Below are 18,830 nucleotides of genomic sequence, written 5' to 3'. Positions count from 1 at the left end.
TTTCCATTCTCAGAACAAAATTTTGTTGATCAAATCTATTTTTATTAAAGCATTTCAAGTAGTTCAAAAAAAATAATAAACATATTTGCACAGTACTTTTAGCAATTTTAGTAAAAATTTTCAAAGTGAGCAGAACAGGAAACAGAGCCAAGAAAAGAAAAGTAAATCGTAAAGAATATTGAAGATACTGTATAAAACACAGCAGACATTAAAATCAGACAGTAGTACTAGACTTTTCCATTCTGGATTCTCTCGGTTTACATCACTTACATTTCAGAGCCCACTTTTCTCAAAATACTTTTAGCAAGACAAATTAAAGACAGAAATGTAAATCCCAGGCACCGCCCTCTATACACCCACCTATTACCTTACCACAGGAATAAAAAGACAATGAGAAGAATGATTTAAGACGACCACACTCCGATAAGCCTTACTAAATGCCAAAAGGTAATGAGAAACAATAATTTTACTATCTAGCACAAACCCATACCCACCAGCACCAAACAGAAAGAACAGAGAAAGACATGTTAGAATCAAGTGAGGATCAGGTTTGTTTCCATTTCAGAGGCTCTCTTGTAGACATTGTATGTGGCTACATAGATAAGAGCCATTTTTCCTCGATAATGACCAGTTTTGGGAGGAAACAATCAAGGCATTAATATATGAAGAGGCCTGCTTGTCGTTAATTAAGCTCCAGGACAGTCTTCCTCGGGTCTACCTAACTGATAAGGCATAACGGGCCAGAATCAGTCATAAAATATCAATATAGTCACATATCATTTAAATGGGATAAACAAAGTCATCAAAAAATAAAAGGACTTAGGGTTACATCCTGAACTTGAGTACTAGTCTATGTTCATTCTGAGAAACTTATTTGAGAGACCTTGGTAACAGGCTTTGAAAGACTTTCAACACCTGCCACACAAAGACAGGACAACAAACAGGACGGTACATTTATCCCACGTCCTCTCCTCTCCCTAGTCAGTCAGTCAAGTTGACCCTCTAAAAGACACCTGAAGTCAAGCAGTGTCACTATTGCAATCTGTTTCCTCAAGCCTCCTGAGACTTCAGCACTCCAAGCTGATAAACAGTCTCTCTTTGGATATCCTGCCTGTGTCCTGGTCCGTGGCTCTGAGCCAGCGGTACATTACAAACCCCACTGACCTCCAGACAGACTGTGGAGTTGCAATGGGCTCAGGAGAATCAGACTCAACTCCATTTAGACACATTGTTTTTACACAAACCACAGACTATGACATACAGGTTTATTTTGGTGGAGATCATCCCCAGAGCAGAGCTACGTACTTCCAATAGGGATGTGGGGTTAGGGAGAGAGACAGGACATGCAACACAGATATGCATCATAGGAGAGAGAGACACAACATGGAAATGATAGCCAAAGGGAGAAAAGTTAGAGGTAATTGGCAGCCTTATCAATCTCAGTTCATATGTAACAGCTTGGCATAGCTGGACACTCAGACATTAAGCCATTGTAGGACTTAAGCAATACAATTCCTCCACATATACAAATATCTGAATTGCTAAAATAAGAGAAAAGAAAAAAAAAAACAATCACATTAAAGCCATCCAGGATCTTCATCTGGCAAACCATTCATCACATTCCTAATGCATGCCATAAGTGTACAAGATTCCTCAAGCAGCCTTCAAATTGGTATGTAACAGGGCATTCAGTTGTTCCCAGGTCAGCTCTTAGACTGTGCGTTTATTAAGGTAACAACATTGGTGAGGGCAGCCGAGCAAGGTGAGAGCATGTCCAGACCAGTACAGTGACCGTCTGTGATGCCCTCTGTAATATTGCCCCCTATGGACCCTGGCCTGTGTTCGCAGGCTCTGGCCAAGGCCCTGTGACTTGGATGATATGATGTGACAACGTTCAGTGGCATAGTCATGAGGTGTAGCACCAGCCAGCCCTCGGACAGCCTTGTATGCTAAAGAATTGAAGATTCTCTCCTTTCTCCCTCCATCCTACCCATCTCTTGCATTATAAATAGTATTTTAATGTTTAAGGACAATTGGAAGATTAGTCCAAATGAGGACTAAAAGAGATCCAAATGAAAAATCTCACATGGAATGATCAATAGACAAGTACATCTGCTGCATTTAGCGGTTCAGTGATTCACATCAATGCATTGAGTCAGAAAAAAATAGCTGAAGAGAACAACATGTCATAATTACGTAAAAAATGTAAAAGCAAACCTGTCTGAATATGACACCTTCCACCAGCCCAATGATATCCCACGACATCACAACAGTCTCTACAACTCTGTCGCCTCTATACTGCTTTAATCTTATTCAGCTTTATGTTTACATTCCCTCCATGTTCTGATAACCGAGGTCTGTTCTGATCCACCCCACAGCAGCTTCTAAATGTGACAGACAGCGCAGTTTTTTGTTTTATTAATCCTGAGAGAGTGAATTAAAACAGTAAATAATCTTTATCAGACAGCAGGAAAACAATCGATTACATATGATACAAAGAAAAAAAATCTATAATCTCAATACCTGTACAATTGCACGCAGAAAGAACATGTATGCTTTGGAAATAAAAGCCTGTGCATTTTTTCTTATCATGTTTTGATTTAAAAAATAATAATTACATTGGCAAATTAGTCTCTTCTGCGACAATGTCTCACATCCTGGCTTTGCATGGCAGCAAAAACCCATGTGACCTGCAGTCCTGTTTTCCTGCTCAGGAGGGCAGCACTTCAGAAAGGACAAACAGATGAAAGTAGCTTAAAAGGAGGTGAGGAGAGGCTGCATGACCACAATGCTGCTGCTCTCCTCTGCACTCCAGGAAAACAATAAAGAAACAGAAATCAGTCATTTTCTCTTCCCGTCATTGCCAAGAGCTTTCCTATAATATTTTCTGCTTACAGCTGTGTGAAGGACAGCTCGGCTGGCTCCCAGAGCAGTGGTGTTGATATGGTCCGTTAGGTCCTGGAACTGTACATCTTGTCTATTGAAATCAGTTCTGTTGACAGTTTTAGCTTTGCAGATGGGTGGTTTCAATGAATGGTACAGGTAACTCTTTGGAGGGAAGTGTTCCCACTGTAGGCACTAGGAAGAACCAAGGCAAAGAGGGGCCCAGTGTCTCAGCGTCTCATCTGACCCAACTGATAGTTCTCTCTGGGCTGGCGTTGGTTTCGCTGCTGCTGGGGCTGCTGGCCATTCGATTGCTGCTGTCTCCTCCTCTTCAACGTGCCTGCATGGGAGACACGAACACACTGCTCTCAACATCATAACACTCACACACATACCTGTTTGCATAAAATGAACTAGAGTTACACTTCTTCCATACACTATGATTATTTTGTCAGTCTAGCTGGGGAGATAAGGTTCCCCCCCAGTGTTGAGGCGTAACGTACCTGGCAGTGGCTTGGGTGGGGGCAGTTTGGGGTTGCTGCTGGGTGTGTGAACACTGCAAATCTTGATGAAACCAGCCATCAGCATGATGAGAGCAATGCCCATCAGCAACACTGCCCACCAGTGAGCCTGGAACACAGATTATGCCAAGTCATATTTTCTCAGTGTCTGACAACTTTCATATTGAAACTGGTAATAACATTTTATAAGTATTTAGCCCCTGAAATTGTTTTTATGCCAACGGGAGTGACAGTTTCAGCAGTAGGGTGAACTAATATTCTGAACAACACAGGTAACTACAGTACAACTAGGACATTGGCTGGGCCTGGGACACTAACCACTATCCACTCCGCAATGTTCTCGTAGAGCTCTGCGTTGAAGATGGCTTTCTTTAGCCTGGCCAGGGGGCCGTCTGCGTCCACCAGCCGGCACCTCATGAACACGTCGCAGTAACCCTTGAAGTCATTGCAGGGGGAGCCTGGCTGCAGCGTGGTGATCTTCTTGCTGAAGAAGCGGGCCCACTTCTCGGAGCCTGTGCTGCTGCAGGTGTCGGGTTTCACTGCAGGGTGGGGGAGGAGACGGGGCACACCACTGTGAGGTCACTGCTAACAGGACAGTCCCAGTCTTTGCAGGGTCTTGGTGGTTTAAGATGCATGTCATATTGGGACAGATGGCCAATAATGAGCCGGCGATAGTGGTAACAGGTAAATAACAGACACTTACTTCTCTCCTGACAGCAGACGTGGCACAGCTCAGTCTCGTCTGTTCCCTCAATACTGGCACAGGTACACACCTCCAGATCATACTTCTCACAGATGGAGCCAGAGCAGCCCTGGTCGACAGAGACGTGGAGAGGGAAAGGGAAAAACAGGGTGAGTGTCAGCTATGCTCCATTGTCATGATTTAAAGCACTTCAACACACGTTTGGTCAGAGAGCTAGACCATACCCCGTTGAGGCAGACTTGTGTCTCTCCATGGCAGGCGGTGAAGTTGGCTTTGGGTTCAGAGGTGGGGCACTGGGCAGTGCCTCCGTTACACATGCCCTGTTCAGCACACTCTGACTCCTCCCTACACGTATCATTGGAGCCCTTGAAGTTGCACGTCGGTGTACAGCACGGACCCTGGCTGGGACTGACAACACAGAACACACACACCAAGTCAGCTTCAACTTCCTTTTTACTAAGGCAGAAACAAGTTGAATACTATATTCAATAAATACTACAACAGTACTAACCATAAAATCAACAACATTTTGTCGTACATTATTGGCCACCTACCTGCAGATTTTGCCGGGCTTAAGTTTGCACTTGTTGCCGTCGGCCTCGTTGGCGTTGTAGCAGCACTCGTCTTTACACTGGTCACTGTAACCACAATCACACTGCTCCCCTGCCTCCACCAGACCATTACCACAGATGGGCTGTCCAGACTCTGTACAAAAACAGGAGTGATGAGATGCAAGAGGACACATAACCTTGGATGTCCATTCCAATGACAAGCGCACCCATACTTCCTATGCACATGCAAAGATGGACGCCCGCAAGTTCATGTGCGGACACACACACACAACCTCAGAAAGACTGCACTTACCCACAAAGCAGTTGCCCCTCTTCTTCTCCAGGACCTGACTGATGTTCCTCACGCTGCAGATGGAGAACTTGTTGTTGTTGAGCTTGTCCCCTGACGTGGCCCGGGCGTACATGATGTAGTTCCCCTGCTCCTTCTTCTCCTGGGCCTTGGACTCTCCTGGGGTGCACTCTGTCCCAGAGTCATGCTGTTAAACCACAAGGAAGAGGTTCATAGGGAGCCAATGAGCATCCCTCTCCTCCTTCAGTGCACTCTGTCCCAGAGTCATGCTGTTAAACCACAAGGAAGAGGTTCATAGGGAGCCAATGAGCATCCCTCTCCTCCTTCAGGAGGGCATTAACATAGACTCCTCCACTACTGGGACTTTAAACCAAGACAGATCCTATGGTGAGTATCTCAACAAAGTGGTACTCAAACATATACAGTGGGGCAAAAAAGTATTTAGTCAGCCACCAATTGTGCAAGTTCTCCTACTTAAAAAGATGAGAGAGGCCTGTAATTTTCATCATAGGTACACTTCAACTATGACTATGTCTCCTGACCCCTCCTGTCTCAGCCTCCAGTTTTTATGCTGCAGTAGTTTATGTGTCGGGGGGCTGGGGTCAGTTTGTTATATCTGGAGTACTTCTCCTGTCCTATTCAGTGTCCTGTGTGAATCTAAGTGTGCGTTCTCTAATTCTCTCCTTCTCTCTTTCTTTCTCTCTCTCGGAGGACCTGAGCCCTAGGACCATGCCCCAGGACTACCTGACATGATGACTCCTTGCTGTCCCCAGTCCACCTGGCCATGCTGCTGTTCCAGTTTCAACTTCCACCTGACTGTGCTGCTGCTCCAGTTTCAACTGTTCTGCCTTATTATTATTCGACCATGCTGGTCATTTATGAACATTTGAACATCCTGGCCATGTTCTGTTATAATCTCCACCCGGCACAGCCAGAAGAGGACTGGCCACCCCACATAGCCTGGTTCCTCTCTAGGTTTCTTCCTAGGTTTTGGCCTTTCTAGGGAGTTTTTCCTAGCCACCGTGCTTCTACACCTGCATTGCTTGCTGTTTGGGGTTTTAGGCTGGGTTTCTGTACAGCACTTTGAGATATCAGCTGATGTACGAAGGGCTATATAAATACATTTGATTTGATTTTGATTTGATTTGACAGACAAAATGAGGAAAAAATATCCAGAAAATCTCATTGTAGGATTTTTATTGAATTTATTTGCAAATTATGGTGGAAAATAAGTATTTGGTCAATAACAAACAAGATTTCTGGCTCTCACAGACCTGTAACTTCTTCTTTGAGAGGCTCCTCTGTCCTCCACTCGTTACCTATATTAATGGCACCTGTTTGAACTTGTTATCAGTATAAAAGACACCTGTCCACAACCTCAAACAGTCCCACTCCAAACTCCACTATGGCCAAGACCAAAGAGCTGTCAAAGGACACCAGAAACAAAATTGTAGACCTGCACCAGGCTGGGAAGACTGAATCTGCAATAGGTAAAGCAGCTTGGTTTGAAGAAATCAATTGTGAGAGCAATTATTAGGAAATGGAAGACATACAAGACCACTGATAATGTCCCTCGATCTGGGGCTCCACGCAAGATCTCACCCCGTGGGGTCAAAATGATCACAAGAACCGTGAGCAAAAATCCCAGAACCACATGGGGGGACCTAGTGAATGACCTGCAGAGCGCTGGGACCAAAGTAACAAAGCCTACCATCAGTAACACACTACGCCGCCAGGGACTCAAATCCTGCAGTGCCAGACGTGTCCCCCTGCTTAAGCCAGTACATGTCCAGGCCCGTCTGAAGTTTGCTAGAGAGCATTTGGATGATCCAGAAGAAGATTGGGAGAATGTCATATGGTCAGATGAAACCAAAATATAACTTTTTGGTAAAAACTCAACTCGTCGTGTTTGGAGGACAAAGAATGCCGAGTTGCATCCAAAGAACACCATACCACCATACCATGGTGAAGCATGGGGGTGGAAACATCATGCTTTGGGGCTGTTTTTCTGCAAAGGGACCAGGACGACTGATCCGTGTAAAGGAATGAATGAATGGGGCCATGTATCGTGAGATTTTGAGTGAAAACCTCCTTCCATCAGCAATGGCATTGAAGATGAAACGTGGCTGGGTCTTTCAGCATGACAATGATCCCAAACACACCGCCCGGGCAACGAAGGAGTGGCTTAGTAAGAAGCATTTCAAGGTCCTGGAGTGGCCTAGCCAGTCTCCAGATCTCAACCCCATAGAAAATCTTTGGAGGTAGTTGAAAGTCCGTATTGCCCAGCAACAGCCCCAAAACATCACTGCTCTAGAGGAGATCTGCATGAAGGAATGGGCCAAAATACCAGCAACAGTGTGTGAAAACCTTGTGAAGACTTACAGAAAACGTTTGACCTCTGTCATTGCCAACAAAGGGTGCATAACAAAGTATTGAGAAACTTTTGTTATTGACCAAATACTTATTTTCCACCATAATTTGCAAATAAATTCATTAGAAATCCTACAATGTGATTTTCAGGATTTTTTTTCCTCATTTTGTCTGTCATAGTTGAAGTGTACCTATGATGAAAATTACAGGCCTCTCATCTTTTTAAGTGGGAGAACTTGCACAATTGGTGGCTGACTAAATACTTTTTTGCCCCACTATACAACTGATTAGCATGTGCAGATAAAAGACCATACTAGAACCAGACAAGGCCCAGGACAGAATGCTCACCGGAGAGCCAAAGTTGTGTCCAACCTCGTGTGCGAAGGTGATGTGGGAGACCTTGGGGGGGACATGGGAGGCGTAGTTCTGCACCGTGATGATGCCGGTGTTTAGAGACTTCTTCTTCCCATCAGAGTACAACTTACTCTTCTCACAGATACCTCCGGAGCTCCCTAAGAACACAGTAAAACCACTCAAGATTACATACTGTACACACCATGGAGGAGGAGGATTCTCTTTCATACTGTATCCCACCCAACAAACTAACAGGACTATAGGAAGATTTCCACGGCACTGATGATGTACTGTTTCCAACTCTGACACAAGTGACAGTGAAATGAAGTGACACTCTTATTGGAGTAAATTAAACCTGATACTCTGCCTGGAGTGAATAAGCAGAAGTCTTTGCTACTGTAGGGGAGCAGAGGGTATTTTGGGCCCAGCGTCCACCCTTGTAGGTGAGACAAGACAGCAGCAGGAAGATGAGAGCAGAGCAGCCAGGTGGTGCTGAATATGCCCGCAGGGGGAGAGTGGCAGCTCCCCTGCTGTGCCCGAGCTGAAGGGTGCTGCTCCACATCCGCTGAGAATGCCAATTTAAACTCGCTCACTTACCCATTTTCAAAGAGAGAAACGCACTGTCTGGAACACACACATTGACAGACATGGCCAGTCAGCTGTATAGTGCGAGTGTGGAGCATATTCACACACTTAGATTTTTAGCAATCAATTTGGGAAACCTGGTTTGGATTGAATAGGGCCCCCGTTTCATATTGTGTTTAAAAGGAGTGTTTAAAGTCAGCTCAGATAGTGGGAGTGAGCAGTGGCAGACAGAGCTGAGTCAGAACAGATTCTCTATTCCACCCTACAGTACTATTAGATTCAGCTGGCACATTGCCGGTCTGCCTCTAGGCTCCCCCTGCACTACACAGTTTGTGTGTGTGTGTGGGGGGGGGGGGGGGGGTGTAAGGTCCAATCTCACCTACGACTGTGGACCATGGAGGATTTCGATTTTCTAACCAGCCAGGCTAGGAGGACTGGGGCTCTGCTGGAATGCCAGGCAGTGGCGACATCTTTATCTGAGAATAGCCTGTGTGCTTAGTCATAAGGAGGCCACACCTTTGACTACAACAGCTTTTAGACACACAGAAACGTGAAACCTAAGCACTTTACAATATAGGCACATATTTGTGTGTGTGTAGTGTGGTACGTGGTATGTGTGTGGAAAATGGTGTGTGCTAAGAGTAGGAGGAATGCCTCCATTGAAGTCACTTATGAGTGTGGTAATGGTTCAAATCCATTAAAAAGCCCATTACCCAGGCCTGACTGGTGTCTCTAGTAGCCGTCTGTTCTCAGTCCACTCCACTGGAGCGTTCAAGGCAGATCTCTTCTCTACAAGCCCACAGCCTCCCTCTACAGCTCTACAGACCCAGATCGATTCAGCCTGCTTAGAACATTGCTTATTTGCCTGTATTGATTCCTAATGTTTGTTGTTGTTTTTCATCTTGGGTTCTGTGAGTCAGAAGTTAATCAAGATATGTTGACGATACCTGGACCAACTGACACCGACCCTTCATTTAAACCTCATGAAGGAAAACAAAGCCTGAACTCTGACCTCTGGGGCTGCTGCGCATTGAAATAAACTTATAGCAGTAACATGTGAATGTGGGGTTCAACTACAGTACTGTCCACTCTCTCTACCTCTTGATTATTACTGTGAGGATATCCTGAACCAGGCACAGCCTGCATCTGTATGGACTCCTGTTCTATCTGATTATGACCCGTCAGCCAGCACAGGAGGGCTCTGGGCCACCCCCGTCGCTCGAGGGCTCTGGGCCACCCCCGTCGCTCGAGGGCTCTGGGCCACCCCCGTCGCTCGAGGGCTCTGGGCCACCCCCGTCGCTCGAGGGCTCTGGGCCACCCCCGTCGCTCGAGGGCTCTGGGCCACCCCCGTCGCTCGAGGGCTCTGGGCCACCCCCGTCGCTCGAGGGCTCTGGGCCACCCCCGTCGCTCGAGGGCTCTGGGCCACCCCCGTCGCTCGAGGGCTCTGGGCCACCCCCGTCGCTCGAGGGCTCTGGGCCACCCCCGTCGCTCGAGGGCTCTGGGCCACCCCTGTCGCTGGACAGCATACTGTTCCAGTCACACTCAACAACTTCATATTATTCTAGTGTGAATCATTCATTCAGAGGTGTTGAGCCTTTACTTGTTTAGCCTACTTGTATGTGTGTGTGTGACAGGGCCATTTCTGTCTGTGTGCTGTGACTGTCTCATTGATTTCAACCTTCTCACAGTCCACACTACTGACTGACTGCCTGTCACCACTATGGGGTTGGTGGAGACCAGAGGGAGACCCAGATGCAGGCTATAGAAAGGGGTGTACGATCGTCTCCATGGACTGTTTCACATTCTACAAACATCTAAGAACTTCCTTCAGGAGAAGGACTCTGAATGTAACTCCTTTGTCCTTGAGTGAACCTTGTTTGGAGAGCGCTGCAGTTTTGACAAACACCCAGGGAGGGAGAAAGTGGAACACACAAATATACCGAGTAGGCAAAATTTAAACAACTTAAAAATGCATTTCAAGTGGAAACAGCGTGGAGACGATGCCTTAGCAAATCCAGTCCTCCTCGGCCTTGAAAATTAAATTACAGACATGCTGGTGGAACGAGAGGGTGGGGGGTGGGGGGGTTAATGGAGGATCATTGAGTGTTCTGATAGAGTGCAGGACTCAGAGGGCAGAGCAGGGAACCTCCAGCACAGCTTTAGCTTCTTCTCCTCTTTAGAATAGAGTGATCCCATTAGAGATACTGGAGCCAGGGAGTCTCTCACAGACCACTGGTCACTTCAGTGACTTCTTGGATGCTATACCTTCCTACTCTTTAAGTAGGCATAAATGTCCACTATTCTCAGTTTTCTGTTTTAATTCTCCACTAAATTCCTACCCTGAGAGCCATTATGCAAATGAGTACAGTACACAAGTTCAATTGGTGTGTGTGTACCTGCAGGAGCTCCGACCCAGGCCAGGCCCAGCACCCCGTCGTCAAAGTCCCTGTCGCTGAAGACGTAGGCCAGGCAATAGTCATCATGGTTCTGCTCTGAGTTGAGCTCCAGGAACTTCTCCACCCCGATGTTAGCGAAGCGGAACGGATTGGTGATGTCCCGCTCATCACTGGTCGTGTTTATCTGAAGAGATCGAAAGGAATGGGCTCATTGAATAGGTAATGAGTAGGTATTGGAGAAGAGACTTCACACAAAGGCCACTGTGTCTTCATCACAATCATCATTGCTAAAGGTAACTATTCTAATGTGTGTTTGAAGAGAGAGTCAGAGAGAAATGATTCTACTTAAAGTTGCCAGCTCCTTGGCCCCAGAGAAACCTTTTGTGAGAGTTGTTTTGAATGTTGGAATGCAGCCCTGAGCTCCCTACTTTAAATGGCAACTGGTGTTCACCTGAGGATTTTAAGGATTTATTAGGTCTTGGAGTGTGGTGGAATACTGATGAGTGAGGCAAATGGTGGTGCTCACCACCCACACCCCCCAGGCCTGAACACAAACTCACCCTGATCCTTTTGACCATGAAGCTGATGTTACGGATGCCCAGGAAGTCAGTACCCTGGTAGATGGAGTCAATGGCCTTTACATGGCTGGAGATCTAGAGAATAAAATAGTATATATTATATTATGAGAAGTGTGGAACAACTGCACTGCAGAGAGAACATCAGATAAATCATAGCATGGCATTAAAGACATGACATGTCTGTTAGCCCACCAATGAACACATGAATAATATCTCTAACTACAGAATCAGTGTTCAGCCAATTGGAATCAATCTGTTGATGACTTGTTCCATACGGTCCAGCCCATCCTATAAACAAGCCTCTAGTCTCAGAGCTAAACCACAATCCTAACGAACACATTTACTTCATCACACTGAACCTTTTTTCTTTCTCTCACCTATGGGGAGAGTGAGTGTCCACAGAAATGACATTTTAATCAGCAAGTCTCTCCTTTAACTGGACCCCCAACTGTGAAAGGCAGCATTTCCTCGGCATCTGATTTGTTAGGCTATAGAACTCAGTCAGGAGGAACAAGTCTGCGATGCTGGGCAGGCTGGCTGAAGGAAGCCAGCCAACAACAACTGATCAGACCCACAGACAAACACTATTCTGTTTGTAATCCATTTCTCCTGGCAGAATTAAAGGGCAGGCCCTGGTTTCCCCCTGCCGAGTGTGTGTGTGTATTAAGGGTTGACCTTATTTAGTCGATTGTTTGGTCGATATGCTGTTGGTCAACCGAGATTTCATTAGTCGAGCAGTTGCAAATTGTAACAAATAATTAATGGCGTATAACACACCTGTCTGATTCGTGCTCGTCTCAGTGGACTAATCCATTGGAGGCCACTGTGATGGCACAGTACATCCCTCTAAAATGTGCTACTGAAATTGTAAAAATAATATATTATATAAGAATAATGGTGCAACACTGATAAACTAAATAATATTATATAACAAAAGTGCTTTCTCCCGCGATGGATAACGGGCTCTGTCCACGGTTCTGAAACGTAATCTTCAGTGCGCCGTTGAATTGGTGCCTTTCCCTATATGTTGCTATGTGCATAATAATGGTGTTGAGAACAATGCGACAGAGGCAGTAGCGGAGTGAGGAAACCAACTTAATTAGGTCTATAACCAAACTGTTAAACATGCCTGGCTTTATAAATCGTCCATATACATCTACAGAAATAAGACAGATCCTACTTCTATTGACAGTTTGAGTGTTTGTTTAATAGCCTACTGATTCCGTGAGCACCAATCCTCATGCAAAATGTTGTATAAAGCAATTTCACAAATCTGTCTGTTTATAAATCTTTGCTATGCTTTAAAGGCTTTGCAAATGTTTTTCATTATAAGTAATACCAGAGTCTGTTCTATTTTATATAGTGTTGTTTACACTTCCAAACGGGCAGAAAAAAGTATAATATTGTAATCTAACAGCAACTGTTTGCTACACAATACTCATTCAGATCTCCTCCTTTCTCTTCAATAGTTTCCACAAGTAAGTCAAATGTCTTACACACATCTAACTTCCCCTTTCCCTCCTGCGCAACCAGTAAACATTCCCCCATTTCGAGTTTATTTTCCGCGTCCTCCTCATCCATTTTGCTGTCACGTGTTACAGTGTTCAGAGTTTGCTCCAAACATTTTATTGATGTGATTATGATAGGTTATAGGTCAGACCCTATTGGTCAGGTGCATGCACTGCATACATGTTTTACGTAAAGAGAGCAAATGTTCTAGGGAATAGGTTTTTCCTAAACAAATTAGGTATTTCAGTAAGAACGTTTCAGTCAGAAACAAAATGGCTGTAATTATGTTGCAGCTTCAGCACAGACAGCGGCAATAAACACTTGCTGTGGTACCTGTTCGCTGCAGCAGGGAGGAGAGAGAGACAACGTGCACCAGTCACACAGGCTCTCACTGTCATTAAATTTTAACACAGTGTGGCCATCGGGCTCCCTTCTTGAATCATTTGTGTCTTATTTAATCAATCAGTGAGCTTAAAGCATCAGACAAGCTCAGTGCATATTGTTGATTTTATTCAAACTTCAGGTGTTTCTATATATGGAAAAATACACTTAAAATGTAGACCAATAGAATAGTTGAAAGAACAGATGACTCTCGGTCAACCAATATTTGTTTTTAGTCTGGGACAGCCCTAGTGTGTGTACAGCCTCAGTACCTGTGCGATGACAGCCTCTCTGGTGCCGTAGTACTTGAAGAAGAGGTGGTCAGTCTGGATGAAGAGCTGGCAGGTGTTCTTCTCTATCTGAGCTGCTCTCTTCTTCCTCAGGATCACCGGACCATGTCCATGGGACCTCTCTGCTTCCTCCACCACACTGCTGGGCTCCTGCAGAGACAACCAGAGGAACGACTACCATTAGTCAACTAGGAGGGAGAGATGGATGTGAGGGAGAGTGAGGTGGAACGAGGGGAGCTGGAAGAGGGGAGATAGAGTGAGAGAGGGGAGGTAGAAAAAAAGATCCCAAGACTAAGAAATTACATGAGAAGGTGACCAACAGGAATGTGTAAGGATTTTAGCCATTTTGGTCAGGAAAAATCCCATGTCTTCAAATGTGGAGAATGAGGGCCCTGCTTCTGAAGGGAGGAGGGAGAGGTCTTCCAGAACATGGGGAAACATTCCCTGACACACCCCTGGTCTGTTCTGACTCATCCCTGGGGAGAGAGAACACTAACTCCTCACCCTGCCAGATGATCTGTGACATCACTCTAGTCAGTCATCCACAGAGCTGAAAGGGATAAGAACCCAGGAACAATAAGAAGAATCTGGCTCTCGTTACAGCTCCAATAACAAGTTTGACTTAATCACTTCCATGTTTCCTTATCATGCTAAGTGTTTTTCTACCATGGAGCAAGAAGACGCGAGGTGATTTGTATGGTCATCCAGTACTGTGTCCAGAATGTGTACGTGGTTGTACAGTATTGGTGAGTGCTGTATAGATATAGGTTTGGTTTCACAGGGGGGTATTATCAGCTCACCTTGAGAGGCTCCTCCATAGCCGAGGCCTGGTACTTCTTCATCCTTTCAAACACTGAGTGGTCAGCACAGCCCCCCTCTGAGCCATACTTATGAGGGTAATCTGGGAGGAGAAGAGGAAACCATCAATATGAACTCAACCATATTACCAGTAATATTGGTTCTCTCAGCTTCAGACTAAACCGGCTTAGAAGGGGAATGAAAAGCTTGTACACAATAGTAGCCATAGGCCATAGTGTGGTCTCAACTACTCTATGTAAGGCCCTCTAAAACATACTAGTATAACCTCATCTACTCTATCCAAAGCCCTCTAAAACATACCAGTATAATAGACTTACTATCTCTAGCAGCAACATTCATCTGAGGGTGGAGATATCTGTTCATTAGGACAGAAAGAAGCTGTAGTTAATATCTCTCTGTGTGTGTGTGTAACAAGGCATAACACACAGACCGTCTACGCCAACTGAAAGAATAAGCCTCTGTTCACCGCTGGTGTCTCCTTCTCCAGGCTGGAGAATAACAAAGCAGTCTTCCTCTAAAATTACATGTCACTGACTCACTCACTGCTCGACTTTCCTCTACCTTCCTCTGCCAGAGGCTCGGAAAAACACCAGACTCAATAAGGAGCAACACTACTACATGCAACTACAGTATTCAGAAAAGTCCAGTATTCAGCAATACACCTTCACAATTACTAACACAAATCAATGTCAAAGAACGGTCTGAGATACCACAGAGTCCAGATTTAAACCTACATCTAAGCAGTGACCGTGTCCGTGCCCTCTGCTGACAAATAATGCCATTGCCCAAAACAACATGTGGTGCGGTGTCCCTCTGTGTACTGGCTGGCTGCTGGAGCATTCCCCATAGGACCAAATCAGTCAAATCAGACACAGAGCTGAGTACTTTACAACCCAGCTAAAATGGTGATCATCAAGAACAACGTTTTTTCACGGGCATCTGCCTAAAGCAGGTGCACAGATCCAATTTTCTCATAAAACGGAACATCATTTTGATTAACGCATCCAATTCAAATCTATTGACTCTGGTCTGATGTCACCCATTGAAGAGCAGCCAGCAATCAAGTTGGAGAGCACCCTCCCTGTCATCATCCTCCTGTTCCTAAATGAGCCAATAAACAAGCAGTCTCACCATAGTACAGAGCTCCCCTGTAGAATGAGCTCAGCGATCACTATGCAGAACACAGAACTGCACAATGAAACACTAATGAAAACGAGTAAACCATAGTGACACAGAACTCTTAGCAGAGAGCCATAATTGCCTGTGGAAATCTGAAAACTCTTATAATGGGTTTTTGTAATATACACTCTTTACCTTCACAGCAGGCGTGAATGCTAACGAACTCCAATTACGGCTGTGTGTTTAGTCAACAGGATAACACAGGGCTTTCTACTTCTTCTCTAGTTGGCTTTATCTATTCACAGCAAACTAATTCTGCCATCTCTGTCTGATGTCAGTCTCTACAGAACAAAGCCATTTGTTCCAGGACGAAGACGCAGGGTTGGGAACAGGTATGGAGGACATACTGGGAGGCAGGCAGCTACTTTTGTCCTGGTTAGGCTACGTGACCATGGAAAACTTCTGACCCTTATTATGCGGGAGAGGTAGGCAGAGTAACATATGGATATGCTGTTTTGGGTTTGGGCAGAGCGAGGTGAACTCAGCGGCCTCAGCCGGGGCTCTCTGGGACTGGGGAATGGTGCAGTGTCAACCAGGCCTGACAGCTCTGTTTCTGTCTAAGCGGGCTGCATAACAGAGCAAGCAGGGTGAGGAGGAAGAGGCGGTGTGTGTGTGTCACTAATGAGGACTCTGGGATAACAGAGCCATCTCCCCCTCCCCTGGGCAACATGCCCTCCCTACTCTGCTTCAGATACCTGAGACAGGACTTCAAAAAAACAGGCCAGCACAATCCCACACTCAGCACTTTGAAAGTTTTAACCTATACACCGCAATACAACAACCCTGAATACACAGAATAACTGAATGCATATGCCATCAATCAATCAGGCCGTTACTGTACACTGTGCTGATAATAAAACAAGGTCAGGTCAGACTGCTCTGTGATCAGTTCCAAGCAGAGAGATTATTCACTCCCCCAGTCGTCCCCAGATAGTAACATGCAGTGAAATGGAGTCAATAACGCTGACTGCACGCTTCAATAGAGGTCTCCTCTCTCCACTGCATCTTTTCCCTAATGTACTCAACGCACAGTCAATGGCACAGCTCTAGTCAATAGCGAAAGCCCCCTAATCAGGTCTTATCAAGCTCACCTGAAGAGGGATCCCCATAAGCCGAGGACTTGGTACTTCTTCATCCTTTCAAAAACTGCTGGGTGGTCAGAACAAGCCCCTCTGAGCAATCTTGAGGGTAATCTGGGAGGAGAAGAGGAAACCATCAATATGAAACCTCAACCATATACCAGTAAATATTGGTCTATCAAGCTTCAGGACTAAACCGGCTTCTTCGAAGGGGAATGAAAAGCTTTTGTACACAATAGTAGCCATAGGCCATAGTGTGGTCTCAACTACTCTATGTAAGGCCCTCTAAAACATACTAGTATAACCTCATCTACTCTATCCAAAGCCCTCTAAAACATACCAGTATAATAGACTTACTATCTCTAGCAGCAACATTCATCTGAGGGTGGAGATATCTGTTCATTAGGACAGAAAGAAGCTGTAGTTAATATCTCTCTGTGTGTGTGTGTAACAAGGCATAACACACAGACCGTCTACGCCAACTGAAAGAATAAGCCTCTGTTCACCGCTGGTGTCTCCTTCTCCAGGCTGGAGAATAACAAAGCAGTCTTCCTCTAAAATTACATGTCACTGACTCACTCACTGCTCGACTTTCCTCTACCTTCCTCTGCCAGAGGCTCGGAAAAACACCAGACTCAATAAGGAGCAACACTACTACATGCAACTACAGTATTCAGAAAAGTCCAGTATTCAGCAATACACCTTCACAATTACTAACACAAATCAATGTCAAAGAACGGTCTGAGATACCACAGAGTCCAGATTTAAACCTACATCTAAGCAGTGACCGTGTCCGTGCCCTCTGCTGACAAATAATGCCATTGCCCAAAACAACATGTGGTGCGGTGTCCCTCTGTGTACTGGCTGGCTGCTGGAGCATTCCCCATAGGACCAAATCAGTCAAATCAGACACAGAGCTGAGTACTTTACAACCCAGCTAAAATGGTGATCATCAAGAACAACGTTTTTTCACGGGCATCTGCCTAAAGCAGGTGCACAGATCCAATTTTCTCATAAAACGGAACATCATTTTGATTAACGCATCCAATTCAAATCTATTGACTCTGGTCTGATGTCACCCATTGAAGAGCAGCCAGCAATCAAGTTGGAGAGCACCCTCCCTGTCATCATCCTCCTGTTCCTAAATGAGCCAATAAACAAGCAGTCTCACCATAGTACAGAGCTCCCCTGTAGAATGAGCTCAGCGATCACTATGCAGAACACAGAACTGCACAATGAAACACTAATGAAAACGAGTAAACCATAGTGACACAGAACTCTTAGCAGAGAGCCATAATTGCCTGTGGAAATCTGAAAACTCTTATAATGGGTTTTTGTAATATACACTCTTTACCTTCACAGCAGGCGTGAATGCTAACGAACTCCAATTACGGCTGTGTGTTTAGTCAACAGGATAACACAGGGCTTTCTACTTCTTCTCTAGTTGGCTTTATCTATTCACAGCAAACTAATTCTGCCATCTCTGTCTGATGTCAGTCTCTACAGAACAAAGCCATTTGTTCCAGGACGAAGACGCAGGGTTGGGAACAGGTATGGAGGACATACTGGGAGGCAGGCAGCTACTTTTGTCCTGGTTAGGCTACGTGACCATGGAAAACTTCTGACCCTTATTATGCGGGAGAGGTAGGCAGAGTAACATATGGATATGCTGTTTTGGGTTTGGGCAGAGCGAGGTGAACTCAGCGGCCTCAGCCGGGGCTCTCTGGGACTGGGGAATGGTGCAGTGTCAACCAGGCCTGACAGCTCTGTTTCTGTCTAAGCGGGCTGCATAACAGAGCAAGCAGGGTGAGGAGGAAGAGGCGGTGTGTGTGTGTCACTAATGAGGACTCTGGGATAACAGAGCCATCTCCCCCTCCCCTGGGCAACATGCCCTCCCTACTCTGCTTCAGATACCTGAGACAGGACTTCAAAAAAACAGGCCAGCACAATCCCACACTCAGCACTTTGAAAGTTTTAACCTATACACCGCAATACAACAACCCTGAATACACAGAATAACTGAATGCATATGCCATCAATCAATCAGGCCGTTACTGTACACTGTGCTGATAATAAAACAAGGTCAGGTCAGACTGCTCTGTGATCAGTTCCAAGCAGAGAGATTATTCACTCCCCCAGTCGTCCCCAGATAGTAACATGCAGTGAAATGGAGTCAATAACGCTGACTGCACGCTTCAATAGAGGTCTCCTCTCTCCACTGCATCTTTTCCCTAATGTACTCAACGCACAGTCAATGGCACAGCTCTAGTCAATAGCGAAAGCCCCCCTAATCACAGCAAAAACACACACCAGCAAACAATC

The 18,830-nt window shown here is 45.5% G+C and overlaps 1 protein-coding gene across 1 annotated transcript in view; it reads right to left on the bottom strand.

The window, feature by feature from the left end:
* Positions 1-18: 18 nt before the first annotated feature.
* adam10a (ADAM metallopeptidase domain 10a) overlaps positions 19-18,830 on the bottom strand; it is an 85,095-nt gene continuing 66,283 nt past the window's right edge. Inside the window, exons 5-16 of the mRNA XM_031830932.1 lie at positions 14,232-14,332; positions 13,414-13,581; positions 11,234-11,326; positions 10,674-10,857; positions 7,687-7,850; positions 4,972-5,155; positions 4,662-4,812; positions 4,332-4,515; positions 4,108-4,216; positions 3,723-3,943; positions 3,387-3,513; positions 19-3,223 (exon numbers count right to left, since the gene is read on the bottom strand). Of these exons, the coding sequence (XP_031686792.1) occupies positions 3,114-3,223; positions 3,387-3,513; positions 3,723-3,943; positions 4,108-4,216; positions 4,332-4,515; positions 4,662-4,812; positions 4,972-5,155; positions 7,687-7,850; positions 10,674-10,857; positions 11,234-11,326; positions 13,414-13,581; positions 14,232-14,332 (1,796 nt within the window). The 3' untranslated portion in view covers positions 19-3,113. The remainder of the gene's footprint in view (positions 3,224-3,386; positions 3,514-3,722; positions 3,944-4,107; positions 4,217-4,331; positions 4,516-4,661; positions 4,813-4,971; positions 5,156-7,686; positions 7,851-10,673; positions 10,858-11,233; positions 11,327-13,413; positions 13,582-14,231; positions 14,333-18,830) is intronic.

Source organism: Oncorhynchus kisutch, linkage group LG8, assembly GCF_002021735.2.
Source record: "Oncorhynchus kisutch isolate 150728-3 linkage group LG8, Okis_V2, whole genome shotgun sequence".
Taxonomy (NCBI): Eukaryota; Metazoa; Chordata; class Actinopteri; order Salmoniformes; family Salmonidae; genus Oncorhynchus; species Oncorhynchus kisutch.
Note: the sequence above shows the minus strand (reverse complement) of the source record. Positions and strands in the feature narration are given on the sequence as shown.